The 25917-nt window shown below is 44.4% G+C and overlaps 1 protein-coding gene across 1 annotated transcript in view; it reads left to right on the forward strand.

Moving 5' to 3' along the window:
- Positions 1 to 25917, forward strand: part of LOC126106246 (ammonium transporter Rh type A-like) — a 191817-nt gene that overhangs the window by 62683 nt on the left and 103217 nt on the right. Inside the window, exon 3 of the mRNA XM_049912472.1 lies at positions 4519 to 4669. Within this exon, the coding sequence (XP_049768429.1) occupies positions 4519 to 4669 (151 nt within the window). The remainder of the gene's footprint in view (positions 1 to 4518; positions 4670 to 25917) is intronic.

The following is a 25917-nucleotide window of genomic DNA, read 5'->3' on the forward strand; positions in this document are numbered from 1 at the left end:
ACAATTACACTATTTGCATAACTTGCAGTATATAGATTTCTCTTTCTCTCAGCAAACATTTAATTAATAAATTCCCTCTCTCTCTCTCTCTCTCTCTCTCTCTCTCTCTCTCTGCCGGCCGGTGTGGCCGAGCAGTTCTAGGCGCTACAGCCTGGAACCACGCGACCGCTGCGGTCGCAGGTTCGAATCCTGCCTCGGGCATAGATGTGTGTATTGTCCTTTGGTTAGTTAGGTTTAAGTAGTTCTAAGTTCTAGGGGACTGATGACCTCAGCAGTTAAGTCCCGTAGTGCTCAGAGCCGTTTGAACCATCTCTCTCTCTCTCTCTCTCTCTCTCTCTCTCTCTCTTTCTCTCACTCATACACACCCACACATAAATGCCGTTTCAGTCCCACAGTGTCCGCCCCGATAGCTGAGTGGTTATCGTGACGGATTGCCGTCCTACGGGCTCGGGTTCGATTCCCGGCTGGGTCGGGGATTTTCTCCGCTCAGGGACTGGGTGTTGTCTTCATCATCATTTCATCCCCAGTCGACGCGCAGGTCGCCCACTGTGGCGTCCAATGTAATAAGACCTGCACCAAGGCGGCCGGAACCACCGCGCAAGAGGCCTCCCGGCAAATGACGCCAAACGCTCATTTCCATGTCCAGGCCCACAGTTACCCATTTATGACCAACGTTTTCGAGAAGTTTACTTTGATTATCAGATGAATTTTGGAAACTAAAGTCCTCTCCAAGACATTCCCAGTTGGGAACTCCTCTGCCCCATTTCCAACCTAGTGGGAAACTTCTCTGAAAGTAGTAGCTCATCTCCTGCTCTAAGTAGCGTATGAAACCCTCTAAAATCAATATAAAGGTCACCCTTTAACATACAGGGTGAACATTAATAAAACCAACAAACTACAGGGACTGATTCCCGCCTGGGAATGAAGAAAGAAAGGTGCTATGAACACGTGTCCGGAAGTACATCATTGCCACTGTAGGTGGTGCTGGTGAATGACAGTTGCTCTGGCCACGTGCCGTGGGTTCCTTGTGTCTTGCAGGCTGTGTGATTGACGCAGAGTACTGTAAGCAGCAGAATGGTCCGATATTCATGTCGGGAACAGGCCGAGATGGTGTCTGTGTATGGCTAAGCAGATGGAAACGGGAAACGGTCGAGAGGCAGGACTGCTATACCAAAACAAGTACCTTGACACAATATTTCAAGCCCTTTTTGGGCGTTTCTGTGATCGTGGGTCGTCTCAGACAGACGAACGTGCAGGGAGGTGACGGACAGCGCCAACACCACATTTGGAGGACCGGGTCCTACAGGATATTGAGAGACCCCTAGCAGAAGATGCATGCAAACGGCCCGCCAACATGGTGTAAGTAAAGTACGATTATTTGTATTTTTATCACCTGCAACGAGTACAAAGATCAGCAGCAGCAAATTTTCGTCTATGGGAAGGATTTTATCGACGGTTTTTGCACCAGACCATCACAATTATGGGATATATATGAAGATAGTAACTGTTCTCCAAAGAACAGATACCGTTGATGACCGTGCAGCTTCTCCAGAATGAATGATAATTAAATGAAACCCTCAGCTGCCGACAGGTGTCGTTGATTTGCCTCGATGGGGACTGCTAAAATGTGTGCCCCGACCGGGACTCGAACCTGGGATCTCCTGCTCACATGGCAGACGCTCTGTCTATCTGCACACAGGTTGCCCGAACTCTTACGGGAATCGTCACCTTAGTGTGCGCGAGTAAGGAGTGGATGGACAAATATCTATAAGGTACATTACATATGTAGATTGTGGACAGTTGGGAATGTGGGTCTCACGGGAGGCGTGCAAGGGATAAATACTGCAGTCGCGCTATTCATCTGTGTCCTCGGTGGCTCAGATGGATAGAGCCTTTGCCATGTAAGCAGGAGATGTCGGGTTCGGGTCCCGGTCGGGGCACACATTTTCAGCTGTACCCATCGAGGCATATCAACAACAACTGTCGGCAGCTGAGGGTGTCATTTAATTATCATTTACAATTATGGGATTTCTGTCGTCAGTCCTCTTTACCGACGAAGAAACCTTCACCAGAACTAGAATCATCAGTCTGCATAATCGTCATCTGCGGGATACAGACAGTCCTCGGGGAATGGTTCAGGCGTCTTATCAGCATGTGTGGGCATGTGACATATACATGGACCGGTTATTATTCGACAACGCCTCGATGGAGGAACGTATCTGGACTTCTTGTGGAACACTCTGCCAGGGCTGCTTGAGAATATGCCTTTGGCAGTACGACAGGTTTTGTGCTATCTACGTGATAGAGCACGAACCCACTAGCACATTACAGTTCGCCGATACCTCGACAACACCCTCCCCGGATACTTTGGATACGATATGGAGGCATGCTCTCCTAGATCACCGGACTTAAGCCACCTGCATTTTTGCCTCTGGGAACATCGGAAAAGCGTGTGTATGCTGAACCAGTTCCTGAAGTGCGAACCCTTCAACATCGTGTTCACGACGCCACTGACGCTACTTGGAGAGTTGCCGGAATGTGCGAAAGAGTGCGACAATCCATGATTCGACGTATAAACGAGTGCATCACATCCCATTGAGGGCATTTCGAACATCTGTTGCAAGATGGATGCTATGCAGCTCTGTATTTGTTGTCAGCTCACGCACATCGTCCATTCCCGGACACATGTTCATAGGATCCGCTGGTGGCCGTGCGGTTCTAGGCGCTTCAGTTTGGAACCGCGCGACCGCTACGGTCGCAGGTTCGAATCCTGCCTCGGGCATGGATGTGTGTGATGTCCTTAGGTTAGTTAGGTTTAAGTAGTTCTAAGTTCTAGGGGACTGATGATCACAGATGTTAAGTCCCATAGTGCTCAGAGCCATTTGAACCATCTCTCTCTCTTGTTCATAGGACCATTCTTCTTCCATTTGCAGTCAGGTATCAGTTCCTGCTTATTGTCGGTTTTATTAATGCTCACCCTTTATATCTGTATTTTTTGTACTTTACTGTGTAGTATTCAGGAACTGCTATATTTTATTGTCTTTGAAAACCTTATTAAAGGTATGCTTGATCCAATTATAATCTTCGAAAATAATTATGACACTGTAGATCGCAACTCCAATCCCAAAGAAAGCAGGTGTTGACAGATGTGAAAATTACCGAGCTATCAGTTTAATAAGTCACAGCTGCAAAATACTAACACGAATTTTTTACAGACGAATGGAAAAACTGGTAGAAGCCGACCTCGGGGAAGATCAGTTTGGATTGCGTATAAATATTGGAACACGTGAGGCGATACTGACCCTACGACTTACCTTAGAAGAATGATTAAGGAAAAGCAAACCTACGTTTCTAGCATTTGTAGACTTAGAGAAAGCTTTTGACAACGTTGACTGGAATACTCTCTTTCAAATTCTAAAGGTGGCAGGAGTAAAATAAAGGGAGCGAAAGGCTATTTACAATTTGTACAGAAACCAGATGGCAGTTATAAGAGTCGAGGGTCATGAAAGGGAAGCAGTGGTTGGGAATGGAGTGAGACAGGGTTGTAGCCTCTCCCCGAAGTTATTCAATCTGTGTAGTGAGCAAGCAGTAAAGGAAACAAAAGACCAGTTCGGAGTAGGTATTACAATCCATGGAGAAGAAATAAAAACTTTGAGGTTCGCCGATGACATTGTAATTTTGTCAGAGACAGCAAAGGACTTGGAAGAGCAGTTGAACGGAATGGACAGTGTCTTGAGAGGAGGATATAGAATGAACACCAACAACAGCAAAACGAGGATAATGGAATGTGGCCGAATTAAGTCGGGTGATGCTGAGGGAATTAGATTAGGAAATGAGACACTTATAGTAGTAAAGGACTTTTGCTATTTGGGGAGCAAAATAACTCACGATGGTCGAAGTAGAGAAGAGTCGTGCTTCGGTAGCTCAGATGGTAGAGCACTTGCCCGCGAAAGGCAAAGGTCCCGAGTTCGAGTCTCGGTCGGGCACACAGTTTTAATCTACCAGGAAGTTTCAGAAGGATGTAGGTTGCAGTAAGTACTGGGAGATGAAGCAGCTTGCACAGGATAGGGTAGCACGGAGAGCTGCATCAAACCAGTCTCAGGAATGAAGACCACAACAACAACTGATCGCAAGGCACTTTTATCCAAAAGTGACCAGTTTCGAACATTACATGATCGTCTTCGGACCTAGTTATTGTGATCGACAATGACTATGCATGGAGCAGGAAACGCTGAATATCGGTTGTCAGCTGCACGTCTGAAGGCGATCATGTAATGATCGAAACCTTTGAATAAATGTGCCTTGATATCTAGACTGTTATAATTGTTTCCGAAAGCTATATTTTATGTCTGCTACAGCAGCAACTGTTAAAGAGGCTGGTTGTTTAGTTCGGTTGCATAGGGCCATAAACAAGTGATAAGTAATGACAAGCACAGCATCTGCGGCTACAGCCTACTGATATTTAGTATTGCTACTTGAGAGTTCGTCATGACGGTTTTGTTTTGTGGTGTTTGGCAGTTTGGTGCGTGCAGACCTGACGGTGTGCACCGTGCTGATATCGGCGGGCCTGCTGCTGGGAACGCTGACACCCCTCCAGATGGTCGTGATGGGAATCATCGAGACGGCCGTCAGCACGGCCACCCAGCGCATCGGCACCAGAGTCATCAAGGTGAGGCCCTGCATGCGAAGTAGCGGCTCAGTACGCAGCAGCACAGTCAGCTCTATCCGAGTGCGTGGGAAGAATATACCAGGTGAATCACCTAAAACTTGCACCGCAAATATTTGCAGAACTGGAAAATGTTATCGATGTGTGGTTTTCACAGAATGGATGGGTACTCAGGGACTCGTATTGTTGGCCGATAAACAGAATGTAACAACACTAAAGAATGGACATACACATTTTTAAATGGAACAATATCTATTAATTTTTTTTTTGTTTGGTCATAAGTCTACTGACTGGTTTCATGCGGCCCGCCACGAATTCCTTTCCTGTGCTAACCTCTTCATCTCAGAGTAGCACTTGCAACCTACGTCCTCAATTATTTGCTTGACGTATTCCAATCTCTGTCTTCCTCTACAGTTTTTGCGCTCTACAGCTCCCTCTAGTACCATGGAAGTCATTCCCTCATGTCTTAGCAGATGTCCTATCATCCTGTCCCTTCTCCTTATCAGTGTTTTCCACATATTCCTTTCCTCTCCCATTCTGCGTAGAACCTCCTCATTCCTTACCTTATCAGTCCACCTAATTTTCAACATTCGTCTATAGCACCACATCTCAAATGCTTCGATTCTCTTCTGTTCCGGTTTTCCCACAGTCCATGTTTCACTACCATACAATGCTGTACTCCAGACGTACATCCTCAGAAATTTCTTCCTCAAATTAAGGCCGGTATTTGATATTAGTAGACTTCTCTTGGCCAGAAATGCCTTTTTTGCCATAGCGAGTCTGCTTTTGATGTCCTCCTTGCTCCGTCCGGCATTGGTTATTTTACTGCCTAGGTAGCAGAATTCCTTAACTTCACTGACTTCGTGACCATCAATCCTGATGTTAAGTTTCTCGCTGTTCTCATTTCTACTACTTCTCATTACCTTCGTCCTTCTCCGATTTACTCTCAAACCATACTGTGTACTCATTAGACTGTTTATTCCGTTCAGCAGATCATTTAATTCTTCTTCACTTTCACTCAGGATAGCAATGTCATCAGCGAATCGTATCATTGATATCCTTTCACCTTGTATTTTAATTCCACTCCTGAACCTTTCTTTTATTTCCATCATTGCTTCCTCGATGTACAGATTGAAGAGTAGGGGTGAAAGGCTACAGCCTTGTCTTACACCCTTCTTAATACGAGCACTTCGTTCTTGATCTTCCACTCTTATTATTGCCTCTTGGTTGTTGTACATATTGTATATGATCCGTCTCTCCCTATAGCTTACCCCTACTTTTTTCAGAATCTCGAACAGCTTGCACCATTTTATATTGTCGAACGCTTTTACCAGGTCGACAAATCCTATGAAAGTGTCTTGATTTTTCTTTAGCCTTGCTTCCATTATTAGCCGTAACGTCAGAATTGCCTCTCTCGTCCCTTTACTTTTCCTAAAGCCAAACTGATAGTCACCTAGCGCATTCTCAATTTTCTTTTCCACCTATTGATATCAACAGACTAAAAGTAGGGTAAATTAGGATGTGTGTGGAGTTTGTTGCAGGATTCTAGTGCGAGTCGTTTACGAGAAATCGTACTTGAGTTGCCGAGAGAATAATGCACCGCATTTTTTTCTTCAGCAGTTCTTTATTGAACATAACGTGAATTATACACACGTAAGAGTGGTGTTTTATCTACACACCCTATTTTTCCACGTAATCTCCATCCCATTCTATGGCCTCCCTCCAGCGCGGAACGTGGGCGCGTACGCCCTGTCGGTACCAATCCTTGTGCTGGTTGCGGAGCCATTGCTTCACTGTGTGAATCACCTCCTCATCGCCCTTAAAATGTCTTCCACGAATGGCATCCTTTAATGGCCCAAACAAGTGGAAGTACGACGGGTCTAGGCCATAGCTGTAGGGTGGATGGTGTAACACTGTCCATCCCTGTTTTGCGATGTGTTCAGCAGTCCTCAGACTTGTGTGGGCCCGAGCTTTATCGTCTTGCAGCAAAACATCTCCTGGTTTGCTTTGGCGCCGAAGTCGCCGAAAGCGCGTGTTGAGTTTCCTTAATGTAGTGACATATGCTTCTGAATTAATGGCACCGCCTCTTGATACCATATGAATGAGAATTACACCTTCATAGTCCCAGAATTCGGTGATTATGACCTCGCCGGCGGAAGCAGCTGCTTCGAATTTTTTATTCTGTGGGGAGTGGGAATGCGCCATTTCATCAACTGTCGTTTTGTTTCGGACTCAAAATGGTGAACTTAGGTTTCAGCACCAGTCACAATCCGGGACAAGAAGGCCTCGCCCTCAGCTTGAAAAGGTTGCAAAAAATCAAGACAGATGTTTTTTCTGTGCTATTCGTGATTCACCTTTAGACACTGCGGGACCCATCTTGCACACACTTTTGAATATCCAAGAGTGTGAATAACTGCACTTCTTCAGCCGATTGTCAGATACAGCGCCAACTGCCGAGTCGTAACGCGTCTGTCCTCGCGAGTGACATCGCATTCGGGAGGACGACGGTTCAATCCCGTCTCCGGCCATCCTGATTTATGTTTTCCGTGATTTCCCTAAATCGCTTCAGGCAAATGCCGGGATGGATCCTTTGAAAGGGCACGGCCGATTTCCTTCCCCATCCTTCCCTAACCCGAGCTTGCGCTCCGTCTCTAATGACCTCGTTGTCGACGGGACGTTAAACACTAAATCTCCTCCTCCTCCTCTCGCGAATGACAACACCAGCTCGCTGCAGCATGTCAGGTGTGACAGCCGTGGATGTTCTCCCCAACCGCTGCAAATCGTTGAGCTCCGCCGAACCTCCTTCTGATGACCTCACACTCCGTGCCCAATGACCAACTGTACTTCTGTCGACAGCAGGTGCTCCATAGACTTTGCACAGGCGTTTGTGAATATCCCGCACAGTTTCTTTCTGTGCACTGAGAAATTCAATGACGGCACGTTGCTTGTAACGTACATCACTTACAGACGACGTTTTGAAACTGCCCTGCAGATAGACTGTCTTGGCCCGCTCACACAGGAGACTTCAGATAATACGTACGTAACGTTTTCGCATTCGTAGCACTGTTTTCGGCTGAGAAAAAATGCGGTGCATTACTTTCTGGGCAACCATTGTGTTTTGAAAAGTTTCTACACCAACACTTATTTGTGCCATTCAACCTGCGTAGTTGCTAAGTACGATGTTATTATGTTTGCGTACGGTATGCTTGTGTGTAGAGTGCTTTGCGACTGGTCAGTTCGTCTGTGACAGTCCAAGAGTAAGTCGTGAGTGAAGGAAAAGTCGACGTGCTCATGGTGTAAGGGGAATGTAGGAAGAATGCAATTCGTTCTTGTACAGTGTACGCGCCAAGATATCCCAATAGACGTCAACCATCTCTGCAGTTACTTACCAACCTCTTCAACCAGTTATGTGAAAATGGGATTGTAAAACCTACACAACGTAATAGAAGGAAACAAGAGACGACACAAGACGCGGAAATTAATGTTCTTGCTACTGTTGCAGCTGATCCGCATGTTACCTCCCGCGCAATAGCTCGAGGTAGTGGCGTGAGTAAAGCAAGTGTCCTACGCATTGTCCATAGGTTCCATCCCTATTACATCTCTCTCCATCAAGAGCTGCGTGAAAACAGTTATTAGTTTCGTGTTAACTTCTGTACATGGACGTTGAGACAGGATACTGCAGATGTATCATGTATCTTGTTTAGTAATGAAACCACATTTACTAATCAGTGCCAAGTAAACCAGTGAAACATGTACTATTGGTCTGTTGACCATCCCCATTGGTTTCGTCAGCGTCCACAGAGTGTGGTGTAGGATAGTGAACCATCTCCTCACTGGAATCACACAAATATTGCGGTCTTCTAACAGACCATCTTCCATGGATGCTACAAGACGTTCCTCTGCATACTGGGAGGAAACCATGTTACCAACATGATGGCTGTCCAGCGTGTCTTCACGAGTTGTTTCCAAATCGTTGGATTGGGCACAGAAGACCTGTGCCTTGGCCGGACCATTCCCTGGATTTGATAGGTCAACATATTTTTCTGTGGGGAAAACTGAGAGGCACTGTCTGCAAGAGCATACCAACTACACCCGATGACGTACAACGACATACACCTGCAGACTGCTCGGACATCTCCGCTCAAATGCTGTCATGTGTGCTGCAGTCATACCATACCAGACCAGAAGCTTGTATTGCCACTGTCGGTGGTCATTTTGAACACAATATGGAAGGGTCAGTTGGCTCGTTGTTAGTCAGAATCCACATAATTACTGTATGCACTTGGGTTATTCTTTAGTATGTGATACCTCAGGTATTGTACAAGTTCTACATGGGAACTTTTCAAAATACGATATATTGAAAATGACACTAGAATCCTGCAACAAACGCCTCTGACATTATAATTTACCCTACATTTAGTTTGTTAATGTCAACAGGCATAGTGTTATTCAAAAAAGTGTGTTTCCGCAAAAAATACACTTTCTAAGCATTATAACAGTCTATTGATTGGTTAGCAATACGAGTACCTGACTACTAATCCATTCTATGAAAACCGCACATCATCATCTCTTTCCATTTCCGCAGTATTTGCGAGGCAAATGTTAGCTGATTCATCCTGTATACGTGTTGCGAGGACTGAGGTGTGCTTCTCATACTGGAATACATCTACCAATGGAAGCAATAAATTTTCGTTTTTGTTATACCGCTTCACGGTGAAAAATAATTTAAGTCAAAGCTCACGTAGACCTGTAGAATAACTTTGTTCGTGTGGCCTTCTAAATTGTGTTCGTGTAATTACTTCATATTGCAGAATGCCGTGTGTGAGTGTACCAGATCTCCACCAACAAGAAATACGGAGAGGCAGATGGCTTCTTCAAATCTGAGTGTCTAATGAAGTTACGGAAGGGAATTAATTTTGACGCAATTTGATAGCAAAGAGTCCCTAGCACTGAGTTCCAATTACTGAAGTTTCAATAAATATTTTACTGATTGATCGCATGAGAAGGACGTGCTACTTACGAAATTAAATAAATGGACCAGGTAAACCCATTAATGCTACAAGTTATTGTGCGTGCACAGGTTAGTACAAAACTTCACAACATTTAATTACAAACACTTGAAGGACACCGGAGCCGCGCGACTGCTACGGTCGCAGGTTCAAATCCTGCCTCCGGCATCGATGTCTGTGATGTCCTTAGGTTAGTTAGGTTTAAGTAGTTCTAAGTTCTAGGGGACTGATGACCATAGATGTTAAGTCCCATAGTTCTCAGAGACACTTGAAGGACATTTAAATGATACATAGAATCGATTGCAACAGAAAGAACACTGTCTGGGAAGGCTTTCTGATGAGGGTATATATGACCGTGACAAAAACACTTCCTAATGCATTCGTTACACACGATGGAGCAGTGTGAGTACACTGATTGCACAATGGAAAGAAAGAACTGAAACTACACGTGCACTATGCCCGAGAATTCAGTCGTGGTGAACCTGCTTGAATTTGCGTGAGTCTAGGAAAGCCGTAACATTGTTGCGGCCTAGTCCACCGAAACTGCTGTACGATCTTACCGTAATTCTGAGCAGACGCGATGACTGCACGCGTGTCGTTGGAGATCACCAGAGTTAGGACTGTTACCAGTCTACCTGCAGACATCACCTCCGATTCTCTCTGTCCCAAAGGCCGAGACTGTCGTACCGTATCAAGAAGAAAATGAAATAGATTCTGCCTAGCCTGTATCAGAAAGTGAAGTGAACACCATACTCCCAGCATCTTCCCTGCGCGGGATTGCCGACTAAAACACCTTGTCCGCAAATGGCAAGATTCTTCGTAGCTTATGCCCATAGCATTTTTGTTAGTTTTGCAGTTTTACTCCAACCATGAATTGCGTAAAGGACGGATTCGAAGCCAGTATCTGTCAACCTACTCTGTTTTTAAGAGTTCTGGGTCTTGGGTCTCCATCATGATCGCGCTTTCCTTTGTCGGCCACTGTCGGATCGTTTTACGTGGAAAAATACTGAAAAATGGCCCACAGTTTTTCAAGAGTTCTCAGGACGTTTGTTTGTGTCTGTGGTGGCGGAATTCCTCCCACGCCACTGTCGTGGCGCCGGAATTTGGCCTCTGCACCTCGTGGTGAAGACGAAACACAGGAAGTCCGTCGGATATATTGACGGAAGAAAAATCGCAACAGCAAAAAATAATTAATGTAGGGTAATGAAATTTCGGGAATACATTTTTCTAGGTAACAAATTTAAGGTAATACACTTAAGGTAACACGTTAACCGGAAGTTAAGCCATGGCAAATGTGAAATGCCGGTAGAATAATAACCGATGTTTGTGGTGTCACCGCCAGACACCACACTTGCTAGGTGGTAACCTTTAAATCGGCCGCGGTCCGTTAGTATACGTCGGACCCGCGTGTCGCCACTATCAATGATTGCAGACAGAGCGCCGCCACACGGCAGGTCTAGTCTAGAGAGACTCCCTAGCACTCGCCCCAGTTGTGCAGCCGACTTTGCTAGCGATGGTTCACTGCCTACATACGCTCTCATTTGAAGAGACGACAGTTTAGCATAGCCTTCAGCTACGTCATTTGCTACGACCTAGCAAGGCGCCATATTCAGTTACTATGTATTCTGAACACACAATATTGTGAATCATGTACCGTCAAGAGTGACGTTCATCATTAATGGATTAATGTTAAGTATCAAAGTAATTACGTCCGCTTTCTGAATTCTAATTCCTTGTCATGTTCCAGATCTCACGTCAGTATAGTTCTTCCCTCCTCACGCCAGCCTGCGCGAGGTAAGACGCGTGCATTTCGGCCTCCTCTCATAACACGGTGTTGGCTCATCTGCCAACACAACAGATGTGGCCGCCAGAATGTTGAATGCAAACGTGTGTGCGTGGCAGCACCAGTGCCGGTTGTCAGTTTGTGGGGCGGAGTTCCATGCCTGCTGCACTTGGTCGGTCAGTACACGGACAGTTAATAATGTTTGTGGATGCCGCTGCAGATGTCGTCCGATAATGTTCCGTATGCCGCTCTATCGGGAACAGATTTGGTGATCGTGCAGGCCAAGGGAACATGTCAGCAGTCTACAGAGCGTGATGGATTAGAACAGCGGTATGTGTGTGTTATCCTGTTGGAAAACACCTCCTGGAATACTGTTGGGTGGGTGGGGTAGCCGCGCGGTCTAGGGCGCCTTGCTGCAGTTTGCACGGCTTCGCCGGTCGGAGGTTCGAGTCTTCCCTCGGGTGTGGGTGTGTGCGTTGTCCTTAGCGTAATCTAGTTTTAGTTAGATTAAGTTGCTCGTAGATACGTATCATGGGCAGGTTTTCCGGCTTTACTTCCCGACGTGACAGCGACGACTCTCCAATGACGTGTGGGCCTTGTGTTTAGCTATTACTGCGAGTCTTGTAAATATCGCTTTTATTTAGTAATTTGCCCGGCTAAAACTCTCCCCTTTTATGATTAAGACAGCCTGCGCTACCTTTCGGAGGGAGTGGGGACGTGAAAGAGTCACAAAAGTTCATATTAAGCAGAACACGTAAACGCCCACTTCAGTTAGCATGTTAGTTAATGCCTACACTTTCCGCTAGCTGGTGCTGACTTACTGCTGAATAGCTTTGGTTCCGTAAAACCTTCACTGATTAGTACTAGGTAAATGAGATAAGTACAACACTCTTGTGTTTCACTGTCACTCTATATTGAAGGATTAAGATGGTGATGGATGATGGTCTATTTAAAAGGTTCCTAGCCTGGAGGAATCTAAACAGTCCGCAAACGCCGATATGCCCGCGCTCTACGTCCAGATTGGCAACTAACGGCACACGACACACTCAAAAGTCGACACGTTAATATCTGAATACCGGTACCTCTGAATTCACTCGTATCAGCAGATAATTTGAGTTTCTGTCGTCTATATGTCCGTAAAGTTCCACTCTAGCACTAAAGTCCGAAAATCCCCTTAATACTCCGTTGCTACTGTGGCAGTGATATTTTTCATGTCTGGTGCAAAGTGAGATCAAAAGTGCGCGAGAGTTTTTTTTTTTGGTCATGTGTTGTTTTTTATCTTTGCCGTAAGACTATAGGATTTCCTAGTTTTTGTTACTTCTCTGTTGTTTTTAGTTTTCTTCTCAGTGTGAGTTTTCACGAATAAATAGTACTCCGGTAACTCATTATACCGGACGGCTATGCAATTATTTGTTGTAGGCAAGTCGCCTACATAATTGGTGACCCCGACGTGACTTCACACACCGAGAAATTAATTCTTCTTTCCGTCTACAGTATGCTCCTTCAGTAGGCGGGTTCACTATAATGTCAGATACCAAAACGGAGGTCTGATGGTCCAAATTACTTATCACCAAGGTGAACTTCTCGTGATCACTGAATATTCTTTGTTGTAGAAATATATTTTCCATTACTGCGAACCATGTGTGTGGCTGAGAAGGCATGAATGGGGGCGTCCGTAATTGCAACCGTTGAGTTGGTGAAGCGTTGAAACCAACGGGTACTTCCGTTGCTGTTACTTGCTGTGGTTGTGCTGCCATGGTTGTTGAACCAACGTCATTCCTTTGGTCCGGTATATGCTTTAAGTTCATATCTTTCGAAATATGCAACTGTAAAGTTTCTATCTCATTCTGAAGCCTATGAATTTCTTCCGTTATCGAACCGTATCGTTTGCCGTCGTCGGTCATTGCTTCTGCAGTTAATGTTCGACGTAGCTAACGAAAGAATTAAAGTTCCTTAATCGGAGGTCACCAATTATGTAGGCGACTTGCCTACAACAAATAATTGCATAGCTGTCCGGTATAATGAGTTAACGGAGTACTATTTATTCGTGAAAACTCACACTGAGAAGAAAACTAAAAACAACAGAGAGGTAACAAAAACTAGGAGATCCTATAGTCTTACGGCAAAGATAAAAAACAACACATGACCAAAAAAAACTCTCGCGCACTTTTGATCTCACTTTGCACCAGACATGAAAAATATCACTGCCGCACTACCAACAGTCAGAGATGGTACACTACATCACTTTTAATCTCCGTAGTATTCTAACAGTTTATCGTGAATCTTAACACGATAAAGTCCAATCTAATTATTGTCTCGCTGACTGACACGGGTTCCCCGCCCTTTAACGAGACAGTCAAGGAAAAAAAGGCGTTGATAATGACGATCTGGCCTTTTTACAGGTTTTTCATCACAAGCGTTTAACGTTACTGCCTTCTCCATGACGGAGCTTCCGTGGCTTTACTGTATTTAGACGTTAAACGACTTGCTGATATACCACAATTTTGATCTGCAATCACCGAACTCTGATTCTACACTATTTTCCCCTCTAAAAATTATATTCTTAATTTTCAATTATTCTTTCTATAGCTTTTATCACTGTAAACTGAACCGAGGTGTTACAACTGACATACAGATTTGTAGTCAGGGTGTGTGTGATAACCACGAGTGGGCACCTGCAGTTATACAAAATCGCATCCGAGACCGTAACTCCAAGTTTAAGTCCAGCGTGTCTAGCACGCAGGGAGGTTGGATGCAGATCCTTAACTAGCCTCCTCGTAACCAATACACGGCCATCACTGGCATCGAGGCCAGAACCAGCTTTCATCAGAAAAAAACAACACACCTCTAGCCAGCCCTCTGATGAGCCTTGACGCTACTGAAGCCGCAAATGGCTGTGGTTTGGGGTCAGCGGAATGCACACCACGGGGCGTCTGTCTGGGAGCTGTCCTTGAAATAACTGGTTTGTAACAGTTCGTTGTGTCACTGCGGTGCCAACTGCCGTTGAGATTGCTGCTGCAGATGCAGTAGGTGCTGCAGAGCCATACATCGAACATGATGGTCCGCTTTCTATAGTGCCACATGGCCACGTGGAGCTAGGTCGTCTTGCGACTGTAAGTTGCCCTGACCATCGCTGGCAGCCATCAGATACAGTGGCTACATTCCTGCCAAGTCTTTCTGCAGTATCGCGGAAAGTAGATCCAGATTCTCGTAGTCCTATTACACGACTTCGCTGAAACTCAGTGAAGTGTTTGAAGTGTTGGCAGAAGAGCCAACACTGTGTTGCTAGAGGAGGCCGAAATCCACGCGTTTAATTACACGCTGACTGGCGTGAGGTCTGGAACAGTTAAGGGAATTAATAGTAGCAAATAAAGTACGTAGTTCATATAATACTTAACTTTAATCCACAATTGGTGTACATCGCTCTTGACGGTACATGTTATAATCTCAATATAAAATGCTATGGCGCCTTGCTAGGTCGTAGCAAATGACGTAGCTGAAGGCTATGCTAACTATCGTCTCGGCAAATGAGAGCGTAGTTGTCAGTGATCCATCTCTGGCTAAGTCGGCTGTACAACTGGGGCGAGTGCTAGTACGTCTCTCTAGACCTGCCGTGTGGCGGCGCTCGGTTTGCCATCACTGACAGTGGCGACACGCGGGTCCGTCGTATACTAGCGGACCGCGGCCGATTTAAAAGCTACCACCTAGCAAGTGTGGTGTCTAGCGGTCTTTGTCGCCTTGAAGGTGTACACGACTAACACCAACTCACCACGTCCAATCTCGAAGGTAACTAACGCCCACGACCGTTACGGCGTGTATTCGAAGCAAACCTGATTTGCATCCTCATAGTGGCGCCACTAACGCCACTCTTATGCCACTGGCGGGAAACTTGAATAGATTTCATCTTTCAGATGTAGAAACACACAACTCATTCTTGGTTTTGCTATTTTTTCCGGCTATGTATTTTGCTTGTTTTCAAACCGGGAGTACATACGTATGTAGATTTGTCCCAACCTCACACTACTCCCACAAATTGTCCGAACATGCAATGCAACATGAAAAGCAGACCGTGGTTTTTTTTGCAGAAGGACCTAACAATAAAGGTCGTTACTCTTCTGTTCGGATAATTCACTTGATTCGCTGTGATGTCATTCCAATGGCGGGGTGGCGGGGGAGGGGGGGGGGGGTTGGCGAGTCTGCTCGTATTGTGCGTATTGTTATTTTGCTGGCGGAAGCTGGCCCAATCTGTCACAGTAACGCCACACTGGAATCATTCACTTGCCTCTGTCTCTTTTGTCGTCGTATCCTCCATCTGCGCACCTCCCCCTCTCTGTGTCCGTGAGCCGTTGAAGGGAAGGGGGGAAGGGGGATTACGAGTCTGCTATTCGCGTTCGACTCTCACCGTTTCCTCAAGACTGCATTTCACAAGTGAGATTCAGGGTGTCCCAGAAATTTTTCCCCGATTAAACTCACGAGTAAGGCAGTAAAAACGGCACTTAGTCTATGTCTTTTAGCTTGAAGTGCAGATAACGTGTCTACGTTTTTGTGTGCAAACGCACAAATAATTAATTTCGACGTGTGCTCCTTTCGTTGTCTGAAGGATATTCAGGCGACCTGCCAATTACATCCATGCGTCGGTGAACATTTCTTGAGGGATGGATGTTATGGCGACAGTAATGCGTCGATGTCGTTCACTGGTGTTTCGTAAACCTTGATATAGCGCCATCGGATGTAATCCAGTGGTGTTCTGTCCGATTATCGCAGAGGCCAGTTGATGGGACCACTACGCACAATCCATCTTCCCGGAAATGTATCCAAACAGGCGCGAGCTTATAGCCCCCAATGAGGTGGCCCACCATCTTGTTCGAAAATTAATTCCGGGATGTCCTGATTCATTGGCACGACAAATAACTGCAACATATCAAGGTACGTATCGGCTGCGATTCTCGTTCCACTGAATAAAAAAAGTCCCATGATTGTATTGCGCATCGCACTGCACCACACGTTCGGCTCAGGGCTATTTCTGAAGATCTTAAACACAGCGTGGGGATTCTCGGACACAAGATCCTAGCACTGTATCAATCGACGAAACCATTCAGATGAAATGAGGTCTACTCTGAGAATAGGACACGTTTCAGATGGTTGCCATCTTCCTCTGCCTCAGCTAGCATGGCAACAACAACGTCATAACAAGCACTGCAATCCGTTGGTTGGAGAGACTGCGCTCTCTGGATGTGTATGCACAGAAAAGAATTTATGTGTGTAGGATGCGGTGCACTAGTGTGTTCACAATCTGCAGCTCATGCGAAGCTCTGTGGCCTGACTTCTTGGGACTTCACGCACAAAGGCGTTCACATTGTCTGAATTTTCCGCTCACTAGGTCCAGGCCTATCCGTTTTGGCGGTCCGCCCCGATAGCTGAGTGGTTAACGTGACGGATTGCCGTCCTACGGGCTCAGGTTCGATTCCCGGCTGGTTCGGCGATTTTCTCCGCTCAGGGAGTGGCTGTTGTACTATCTTCATCATTATTTCATCCCCATCCGGCGCGCAGTTCGGCCGGTGTGGCGTCGAATGTAATAAGACCTGCACCAAGGCGGCCGGGCAGGTTGATAACGGAATATTCACGTCGGTTTGCAAAACACCACCTGACTTTTGGAAAAAAAAATCATCCAGACAATTCTGAAGACTGCAAGATCTGACAAGTGGGAGAATTATCACTCAATGAGCTTAACATCTCACGTATCCAAGTTGCTGTCAAAAATAACACACAGAAGAATCGAAAAGAAAATTGGGGATGTGCTAGATGACGATCAGTTTGGCTTTAGGAAAGATAAAGGCACCAGACAGGCAATTCTGACTTTGCGGTTGATAATGGAAGCAAGACTACAGAAAAATCAAGACACATTCATAGGATTTGTAGACCTGGAAAAATCGTTAGAAAACGTAAAATTGTGCAAGATATTCGAAATTCCGAGAAAAATAGGGGTAAGGTATAGGGAGTGACGAGTAGTACACAATATGTACAAGAGCCAAGGGGTAATAATAAGAGTGGTCGACTAAGAACAAAGTGCTCGGAGTATAAAGGCAGTAAGACAGGGATGTAATTTTTCACCCCTACTTTCAGTCTGTGCACCGAAGATGCACTAATGGAAACAAAGAAAGTGTCAGGAGTGGGATTAAAATTCAAGGTGTCAGGGTATCAATGATACGATTCGCTGATGACATTGCAATCCCAAGTGAAAGAGAAGAAGAATTACATGATCTGCTGAATGAAATGGACACTCTAATGAGCAGAGAATATGGACTGAGAGTAAATCGAAGAAAGACGAATGCAATGAGAAGTATCAGAATTGAGAACAGCAACGAAGTTAACATCAAGATTGATGGTCACGAAGTAAATGAAGTTAAGGAATTCTTCTACCTAGGCAGCAAAATAACCAATGAGGTACGGAGCAAGGAGGACATTAAAAGCGGACTAGTACAGGTAAAAAGGTCATTCATGTCAAAGAGAAGTCTACTAGTATCAAACATAGGCCTTAATTTGAGGAAGAAATGTCTGAGAACGTACGTCTGGAGCAAAACATTGTATAGTAGTGAGAAATGGACTGTGGCAAAACCAGAACACAAGAGAATAGAAGCATTTGGGATGTGGTGCTACAGACAAATGCTGAAAGACTGAGAGGTACTACAGGTAACTATAGAGAGCAAAAATTGTAGGCGAAGACGGGAATTAGAAAATATCCATCAAATCGGGGATTGGAAAAGATCCAGCAAATGATTGAGGACTTAGGTTGCAAGTGCTACTCTGAGATGAAGAGGTGGGCAGGGGGTAGAAATTCGTGGCTGGCCGCATCATACCAGTCAAAAGACTAATGACCCAAAGAATAAATAAATAAAAATAAAATGGCTCTTCTTGTGTCCTTAAACTCCACGTACCACATCATGCAGCTGGTGACTGTCCATAGTGTGTCCTCTGGAAGTTTGTCTCGACGCTTTTTGGTGACTGTGTCTTGTGGTACCAGAGGAAACATTGGGCTTCGTCCTTGTTTGAATACTTGCTGTTTGCAAATGGTATCCGATACCGATACTGTTGCATCACTGAGCCGAGTAACAAACAAAGTAACTGCAAGTATGTAGGTACACAAAACTTGAGTAGGCCACATGCAATTCGAGATAAAAAGTATTTGTATATGTATCATATTTTATGCCTCATGAATGTTTGTAATGAAAGAAAGACTTCTGGGATAGCCGGTACAACGTCTTTGTCAGCTCACACTGTTAATCAGAGTGGTCTGATCTTATAATCATTGCTATTACTCTCTTATTAAGTCAGAGATGGCCGAGCGGTTCTAGGCGCTACAGTCTGGAACCGCGCGACCGCTACGGTCGCAGGTTCGAATCCTGCCTGGGCATGGATGTGTCTGATGTCCTTAGGTTGGTTAGGTTTAAGTAGTTCTAAGTTCTAGGGGACTAATGACCTCAGAAGTTAGTGCTCAGAGCCATTTGAACCATTTTTTAAGCCCGAGAGAGATTCGATCGATTTGAACATTTTTGTCGAATTATTAATTGGATTTGCATATAAAAATATGAGAAGAGGCAGGACTGGGAACGTCTGATGCTTCTAAATATAAATTACCTGAAATCCATACTATAAATAAATTTGGTTCTTCGACGGTTTATCGCCAACGGTAATTCATCCAAAGTCGATGAAGGTGTAATAGTTACTTCTCCTTACCGTTCTGCAGCGAAGAGTATCTGGATTGAATGTATTCTTGGATCTCTGGAAGGTGACTCTGATGAAGGACATTCAAATCTTCTATCATAAATAAAAATAGAGAGAAACCGTATCGTAATTTGTAATTTTCTACTTTCTTATTTTCTAATAATGACAGTGTAGACATTTTTTTTTTGGCTATAATCCTCCTGATGATAGTAGAGATAAAACGATTTTGCTTCAATGGGGATCCACAGCCTCTAAATGTTTAATAAAAGAATACAGTGTCCGTTATAGGCTTTACTGTACTTAATTGAAATCGTGCTGTTTGCTACTTTAGACCGTGAGCGATTATTAAGCACATTTGCCATGTCAGGTATTACATATTGTGCTCATCACATTCTTCTATGTCACAACAAAACACCAGAATACGATGAGCACAATATGTAACACATGACGTAGGAAATGGGCTTGTAATGGTTCGCAGCCAAAATTAGCTAACAGCACGATTTGAATAATCGCAGTACAACCTACAACGGACACTGTATTCTTTTATTAGTGATAAAAATATTCTATATTTGAGTTCGTTTTTTTTATATTTAATACTGATTAGACTTCATTTATAAACGACTATGTTTTTGCTTTTTGCCCGCTGCTTCTTCTGCCTATGCAGTCACATGTACAGCGTTTCACACATGTATAGCACATGTATTTAAGATACACTGCTGGACAAAAAAGAAAGCGGAACACCCAGATGGGGAAGAGGAAACGAAATGAAACTCCACCATGTGAGAGGATATGTGATGTTATTTCGATGATTACAAAATCGAGTCAGATTTACAAAGAACTTGGCAGCACTGTCCCACTTATCAGTATGACAATGCCCTCTCTGCCCTGGAAGCATGCGATGATTCGTTTAGCGAATGGTGCGCTAAAGCAGCACTCGGCTGAGATAGAAGCAGCAACAGGAAAGTAACATATTTTGTGACTTTTACGAGTTTCTAACCAGGAGCGAATCGTTTAATTTCATCTGTGTGCTTTGATAGTTTAGTTCCTTGAGTTTCTGCATGTTAATTTAGTATCTAATAAGACACAGTTCTCGCGTTTCCGTTTGCATCGGAAAGTAAACTAATTTTGTGACATATTACAAGTTCCAAATCAGGAACGAATTATTTCGGTAGTTCGGTTTTTGAATCTCCGCATATTGATCTAATTTAATAGACACAGTTCTTGTTCATTCGTTAGGGTCTACAGTAGGGTTCCGCAGCACATATCGATAGTTCGTTTTTCTGAGCAGTGAAGTTTTCCAAGATCTTTAGTATGGATAGGGAAGGTGACTGTTGAGTACAGGTGCGAGCCGAGTTGGTAATACTTCGTTCTCAGCTCCGGGCTGTGATGGCTTCGGTTACACAGCTTGAAGCTGCAGTGGATTGACATAACTGTTGTGGGCCGGCTGTGGGGATCCAGCTGACATCCAGCACGTCCGAGTCCAGCGATCGGTCTTCACTGGTGGCCAACCCAGTTACTGCTCGCACTCAGGTTGACCCCTCACCTATGGTCGAGAGGAAGCTTGCCCCGGGGCGTGGCAGGCGGCGAAGGACACCCAGGGGGCTGGACGTAAGGCCTCCCTCATTAGTCTGACAAGCAGGTTCCAGGTGCTATCTGTGGCTAACATTGTCACTCAGCCAAATGCAGTATCCTGTTTGAGAGGAAACCTCTCAGCCTGCAAGATCCGGGCAATCACAGGTGGGATTATTGGTAGTTGGGAGTTCCACTTTTAGGTGCCCCTTAGGGACATGGCTGCCAAGAAGAGGAAGAAAGGCAGTGTGCACTCCATGTGCATACTGGGTGGAGTCATTCCAGACGTTGAATGGGTCCTTCCAGAAGCCATGAGCAGTGCAGGGTGCTGTCAGCTGCAGGTGCTGACTCACGTAGGTACCAATGATGAGTGTCGCTTTGGATCGCAAGAGGTTCTCTCTGGTCTCGAGCGGCTAACAGAAGTGGTAAAAGCCAGTCTTGCTTGCGAGATGAAACCAGAGCTCACCATTTGAGCATAGTCGACAGGACCGATCGCCTACCTCTGATACAGATCCGAGTGGAGAGTCTGAATCAGAGGCTCAGACGGTTCTGCAATCGTGTGGGCTGCAGATTCCTCGACTTGCGCCATGGAGTGGTTGAGTCTCGGGCTCCGCTGGATAGGTCAGGAGTCCATTACACGCAACAGGCGGCTACACGGGTAGCAGGGGCTGTGTGGCGTGGACTGGGCGGATTTTTGGGTTAGAGTGTATCGGGAAAACACAAAAAGGGCTGCAGTCTCAAAGGGTGCAGGCCGAACACAGGAAGAACGTAGATACAGGAACCATCGGTACAACAGTTGTAAATTGTCGTAGCTGTGTTGGGAAAGTACCAGAGCTTCAATCGCTAATAGAAAGCACTGATGCTCAAATGGTTGTAGGAACTGAAAGCTGGCTAAACCCGGAGATAAGTTCAGCCGAAATTTTCGCGGAAAATCTAATAGTATTGATTGGCGACTCCATGTTGTCCTGTGCACTACGACCAGATAACAGGTATACTTGAAAAAAGAGACAGCATTGGTCGTATATTTTTTACTATCGCAAAATCGATTTTCTGTCACTGAGTGACCATCTTCGGTGCTATATTGTATAACTTACATTAGGATGCACTGTTGTCAATAAGCTTACGGCAATCACATCAAGCCGTAAGCTTATTGACAACAGTGCATCCTAATTTAAGTTATACAATATAGCACTTAAGATGGTCACTCAGTGACAGAAAATCGATTTTGCGATAGTAAAAAATATACGACCAATGCTGTCTCTTTTTTCAAGTAAATCTAATAGTGTTCCGAAAGGATAGGTTAAACACAGTTTGCGGTGGCGTGTTTGTCGCGAAATTAAAGTAGATATTTCCTGTGAGTTAGTATGGGCAGAGGTCATTGTTGGAAACCGGAATAAAATAATTATTCGATCCTTTTATCGACCTCCCAATTCAGATGATACAATTACTGAAAGGTTCAAAGGAAACTTGAGTTTAATTTCAAACACGTACCCGACTCATACAGTTACAGCTGGTGGCGACATTAATTTACCCTCGATATGTTGGCGAAAATACATGTTTAAACCCAGAGGTATGCATAAGACATCATCCGAAATTGTGCTAAATGCATTCTCTGAAAATTATTTTGAGCAGTTCGTTCATAAGCCCACGCTAATGATAAACGGGTGTGAAAACACACTTGACCTCCTAGCAACAAGTAATCCTGAGCTAATAACAAACATAAAAACAAATACAGGAATTAGTGAAAACTGTGTTTTCGTAGCGAGACTGAATAGTGTAACCACCAGATCCTCCAAAATTAACGAAAAAATACTTATTCAGAAAATCAGATAAAAATTCTCTTGACGCCTTCCTGAGAGGCAATCTCCACTCCTTCCAGTAGACCAGATGTGACTTGAATTTAAAGAAATTATATCTGCGGCAAGTAAGAGGTTTATACCAAATAAATTAACAAACGACGGAGCTGATCCTTCTTGGTACACAAAACGGGTCAGATCACTGTTGCAGAAACAAATCTAAACGCACGCAAAATCTCCAACATTGGCTATCTTTTACAGAAGCTCGAAATTTAGCGCGGACTTCAATGCGAGATGCTTATAACAGTTTCCACAACGAAACTTTGTCTCGAAGCCTGGCACAAAATCCGAAGAGATTCTAGTCGTATGTGAAGTATGCTAGCGGCAAGACACAATCAATGCCTTCTCTGCGCGATGCCTTCTCTGTCGAAGACAGTGCTGTCAAAGCAGAGTTACCAGTCTTCCGAAATGCCTTCACAAAAGGATACAAATTAAATATTCCAGAATTCAAATCAAGAACAGCTGCCAACATGAGTAACGTAGAAGTAAATATCCTCCGAGTATTGTAGCAACTTAAATCACTTAATAAAAGCAAGTCGAGATTGCATATCAGTTAGGTTCCTTTCAGAGTATGCTCATACAATAGCTCCAAGCGTAACAATCATATACAACCGTTCGCTCGACGAAAGATCCGTACCCAAAGACAGGAAAGTTGCACAGATCACACCAATATTCAGGAAGGGTAGTGGGAGTAATCCACTACTTTACAGGGCCATATCATTAACGTCGATATGCAGCAGGATTTTGAAACATATTGTGTTCGAACATTATGAATTACCTCAAAGAGAATGGTCTATTGCCATAGAGTCATCGCGAATTTAGAAAACATAGTTCTTGTGAAACACGACTAGCTCTTTACTCACATGAAGTGTTGAGTGCTACTGACAAAGAATTTCAAATTGATTCTGTATTTCTAGATTTCCAGAAGCCTGTCACTGTCTGTTCCAAAACTGTACATTTGAGTGCTATTTCTTCACAATCCTGTATAAATAAATTAGCTACTATGGGTGATAGAGGACTGCCACTGGTTAGATCAAAAACGAAATAGGGAAAGAAAAAAACTCACGAATCATACACTCTATATCTGCAATATTATCATTTGTATCATTAATTTTAAGTGAAAGTGTATGATATATGTATTCAAGAATTTATCCTCTTTATTTCCCATGAAAATTGCCGTTGTTATTTTCAAATTTGCGACATACGTGCAATAATGTTTTGCAGCAATCGAGGACATATTTGCTCTGTTAAAAATCTAGCCATAGATCGCAAAAATTGTATTTAATTGGTAATTAATTTCCATTTACTATGAACATTTTCAAATCTCTTTATCAGTTTTATGCTTTAATATACGAAGCCATCTGACTCTGTCGTACGTCTATCTTGGCACCAGATTCAAGAGTTGTGACACATTCGCTATAAGGTTTCGAAGTCATTCAGGAAATACTTGTTTCGTTATAAACCCAGTCATGGATTATTAAAATTTTAGTAACCAGGCAATTAATTTCGGTGAGTTAAGACAGAGACAGAGGTCTGAAGAACATCATAACCGACGTAAATTAATTAGCTGGTTAGTAAATCTTTTGTGGTCCATGACTACATTTATAACGAAACAAACAAATAAAGTTATCTGGAGTATTTGTTTCTTTTATTCCAATCTACGACCGTAAAAAGTTTTTATCCTCGGACTATCGGTTTCGGTCAGATGGTCACATCCTCAGATCTGTTTGAAACATTACTGATGTAATAAAGAGTAAGGGGCATTTTCAAGAGATACAAACAAAACCAGCTGGGCATCGCAGAACAGAAGTAAAAATGTGGTGCGAACTACGCCCAAGTACCGGCGCAGTCATCATGTGGAAGGCGCTACTGCTCACTGCAAGCTGTTGTGTTCGATGATACCTAGCATCTTTGGCTTTGTCATACAGTATATTTCAAACAGATCTAAAGGTGGTCATGAATGACGGAAAACGATAGTCTGACGACCACTGTTGTGATCATAGACTGGAACTGAAAAGAAAGAAAAAGAAAACCGCAGATTCTACACTTCTGGGAACAATATATTTATTTGCGAATGTTTCGTAGTTTGTCGAAGTTATCTGTATCCATTAACCTATCTATGTCTAACTACACTACTGGCCATTAAAATTGCTACACCAAGAAGAAATGCAGATGATAAACGGGTATTCATTGGACAAATATATTATACTAGAACTGACATGTGATTACATTTTCACGCAATTTGGGTGCATAGATCCTCAGAAATCAGTACCCAGAACAGCCACCTCTGGCCGTAATAACGGCCTTGATACGCCTGGGCATTGAGTCAAGCAGAGCTTGGATGGCGTGTACAGGTACAGCTGGCCATGCAGCTTCAACACGATACCACAGTTCATCAAGAGTAGTGACTGGCGTATTGTGATGAGCCAGTTGCTCGGCCACCAGACGTTTTCAATTCGTGAGAGATCTGGAGAATGTGTTGGCCAGGGCAGCAGTCGAACATTTTCTGTATCCAGAAAGGCCCGTACAGCACCTGCAACATGCGGTCGTGCATTATCCTGCTGAAATCTAGGGTTTAGCAGGGCTCGAACGAAGTCACGCCGGGTGATAAGCCAGTATGGCAAGGATGAATACACGCTTCCAATGTGCATTCACCGCGATGTCGCCAAACACGGATGCGACCATCATTATGCTGTAAATAGAACCTGGATTCATCCGAAAAAATGGCGTTTTGCCATTCGTGCACCCAGGTTCGTCGTTGAGTACACCATCACATGTGCTGCTATCTGTGATGCAGCGTCAAGGATAGCCGCAGCCGTGGTCTCCGAGCTGATAGTCCATGCTGCTGCGACGTCGTCGAACTGTTCGTGCAGATGGTTGTTGTCTTGCAAACGTCCCCTTCTGTTGACTTAGGGATCGAGACGTGGCTGCACGACCCGTTACAGCCATGAGGATAAGATGCCTGTCATCTCGACTGCTAGTGATACGAGGCCGCTGGGATCCAGCACGGCGTTCCGTATTACCCTCCAGAACCCACCGATTCCATATTCTGCTACCAGTCATTGGATCTCGACCAACGCGTGCAGGAATGTCGCGATAGGATAAACCGCAATCGCGATAGGCTACAATCCGACCTTTATCAGAGTCGGAAACGTGATGGTACGCATTTCTCCTCCTTACACGAGGCATCACACTAACGTTTCACCAGGCAACACCGGTCAATTGCTGTTTGTGTATGAGAAATCGGTTGGTAACTTTCGTCATGACCGCTCGTTGTAGGTGTCGCCACCGGCGCCAAAGTTGTGTGAATCC

This window comes from Schistocerca cancellata, chromosome 10 (genome assembly GCF_023864275.1).
Source record: "Schistocerca cancellata isolate TAMUIC-IGC-003103 chromosome 10, iqSchCanc2.1, whole genome shotgun sequence".
Taxonomy (NCBI): Eukaryota; Metazoa; Arthropoda; class Insecta; order Orthoptera; family Acrididae; genus Schistocerca; species Schistocerca cancellata.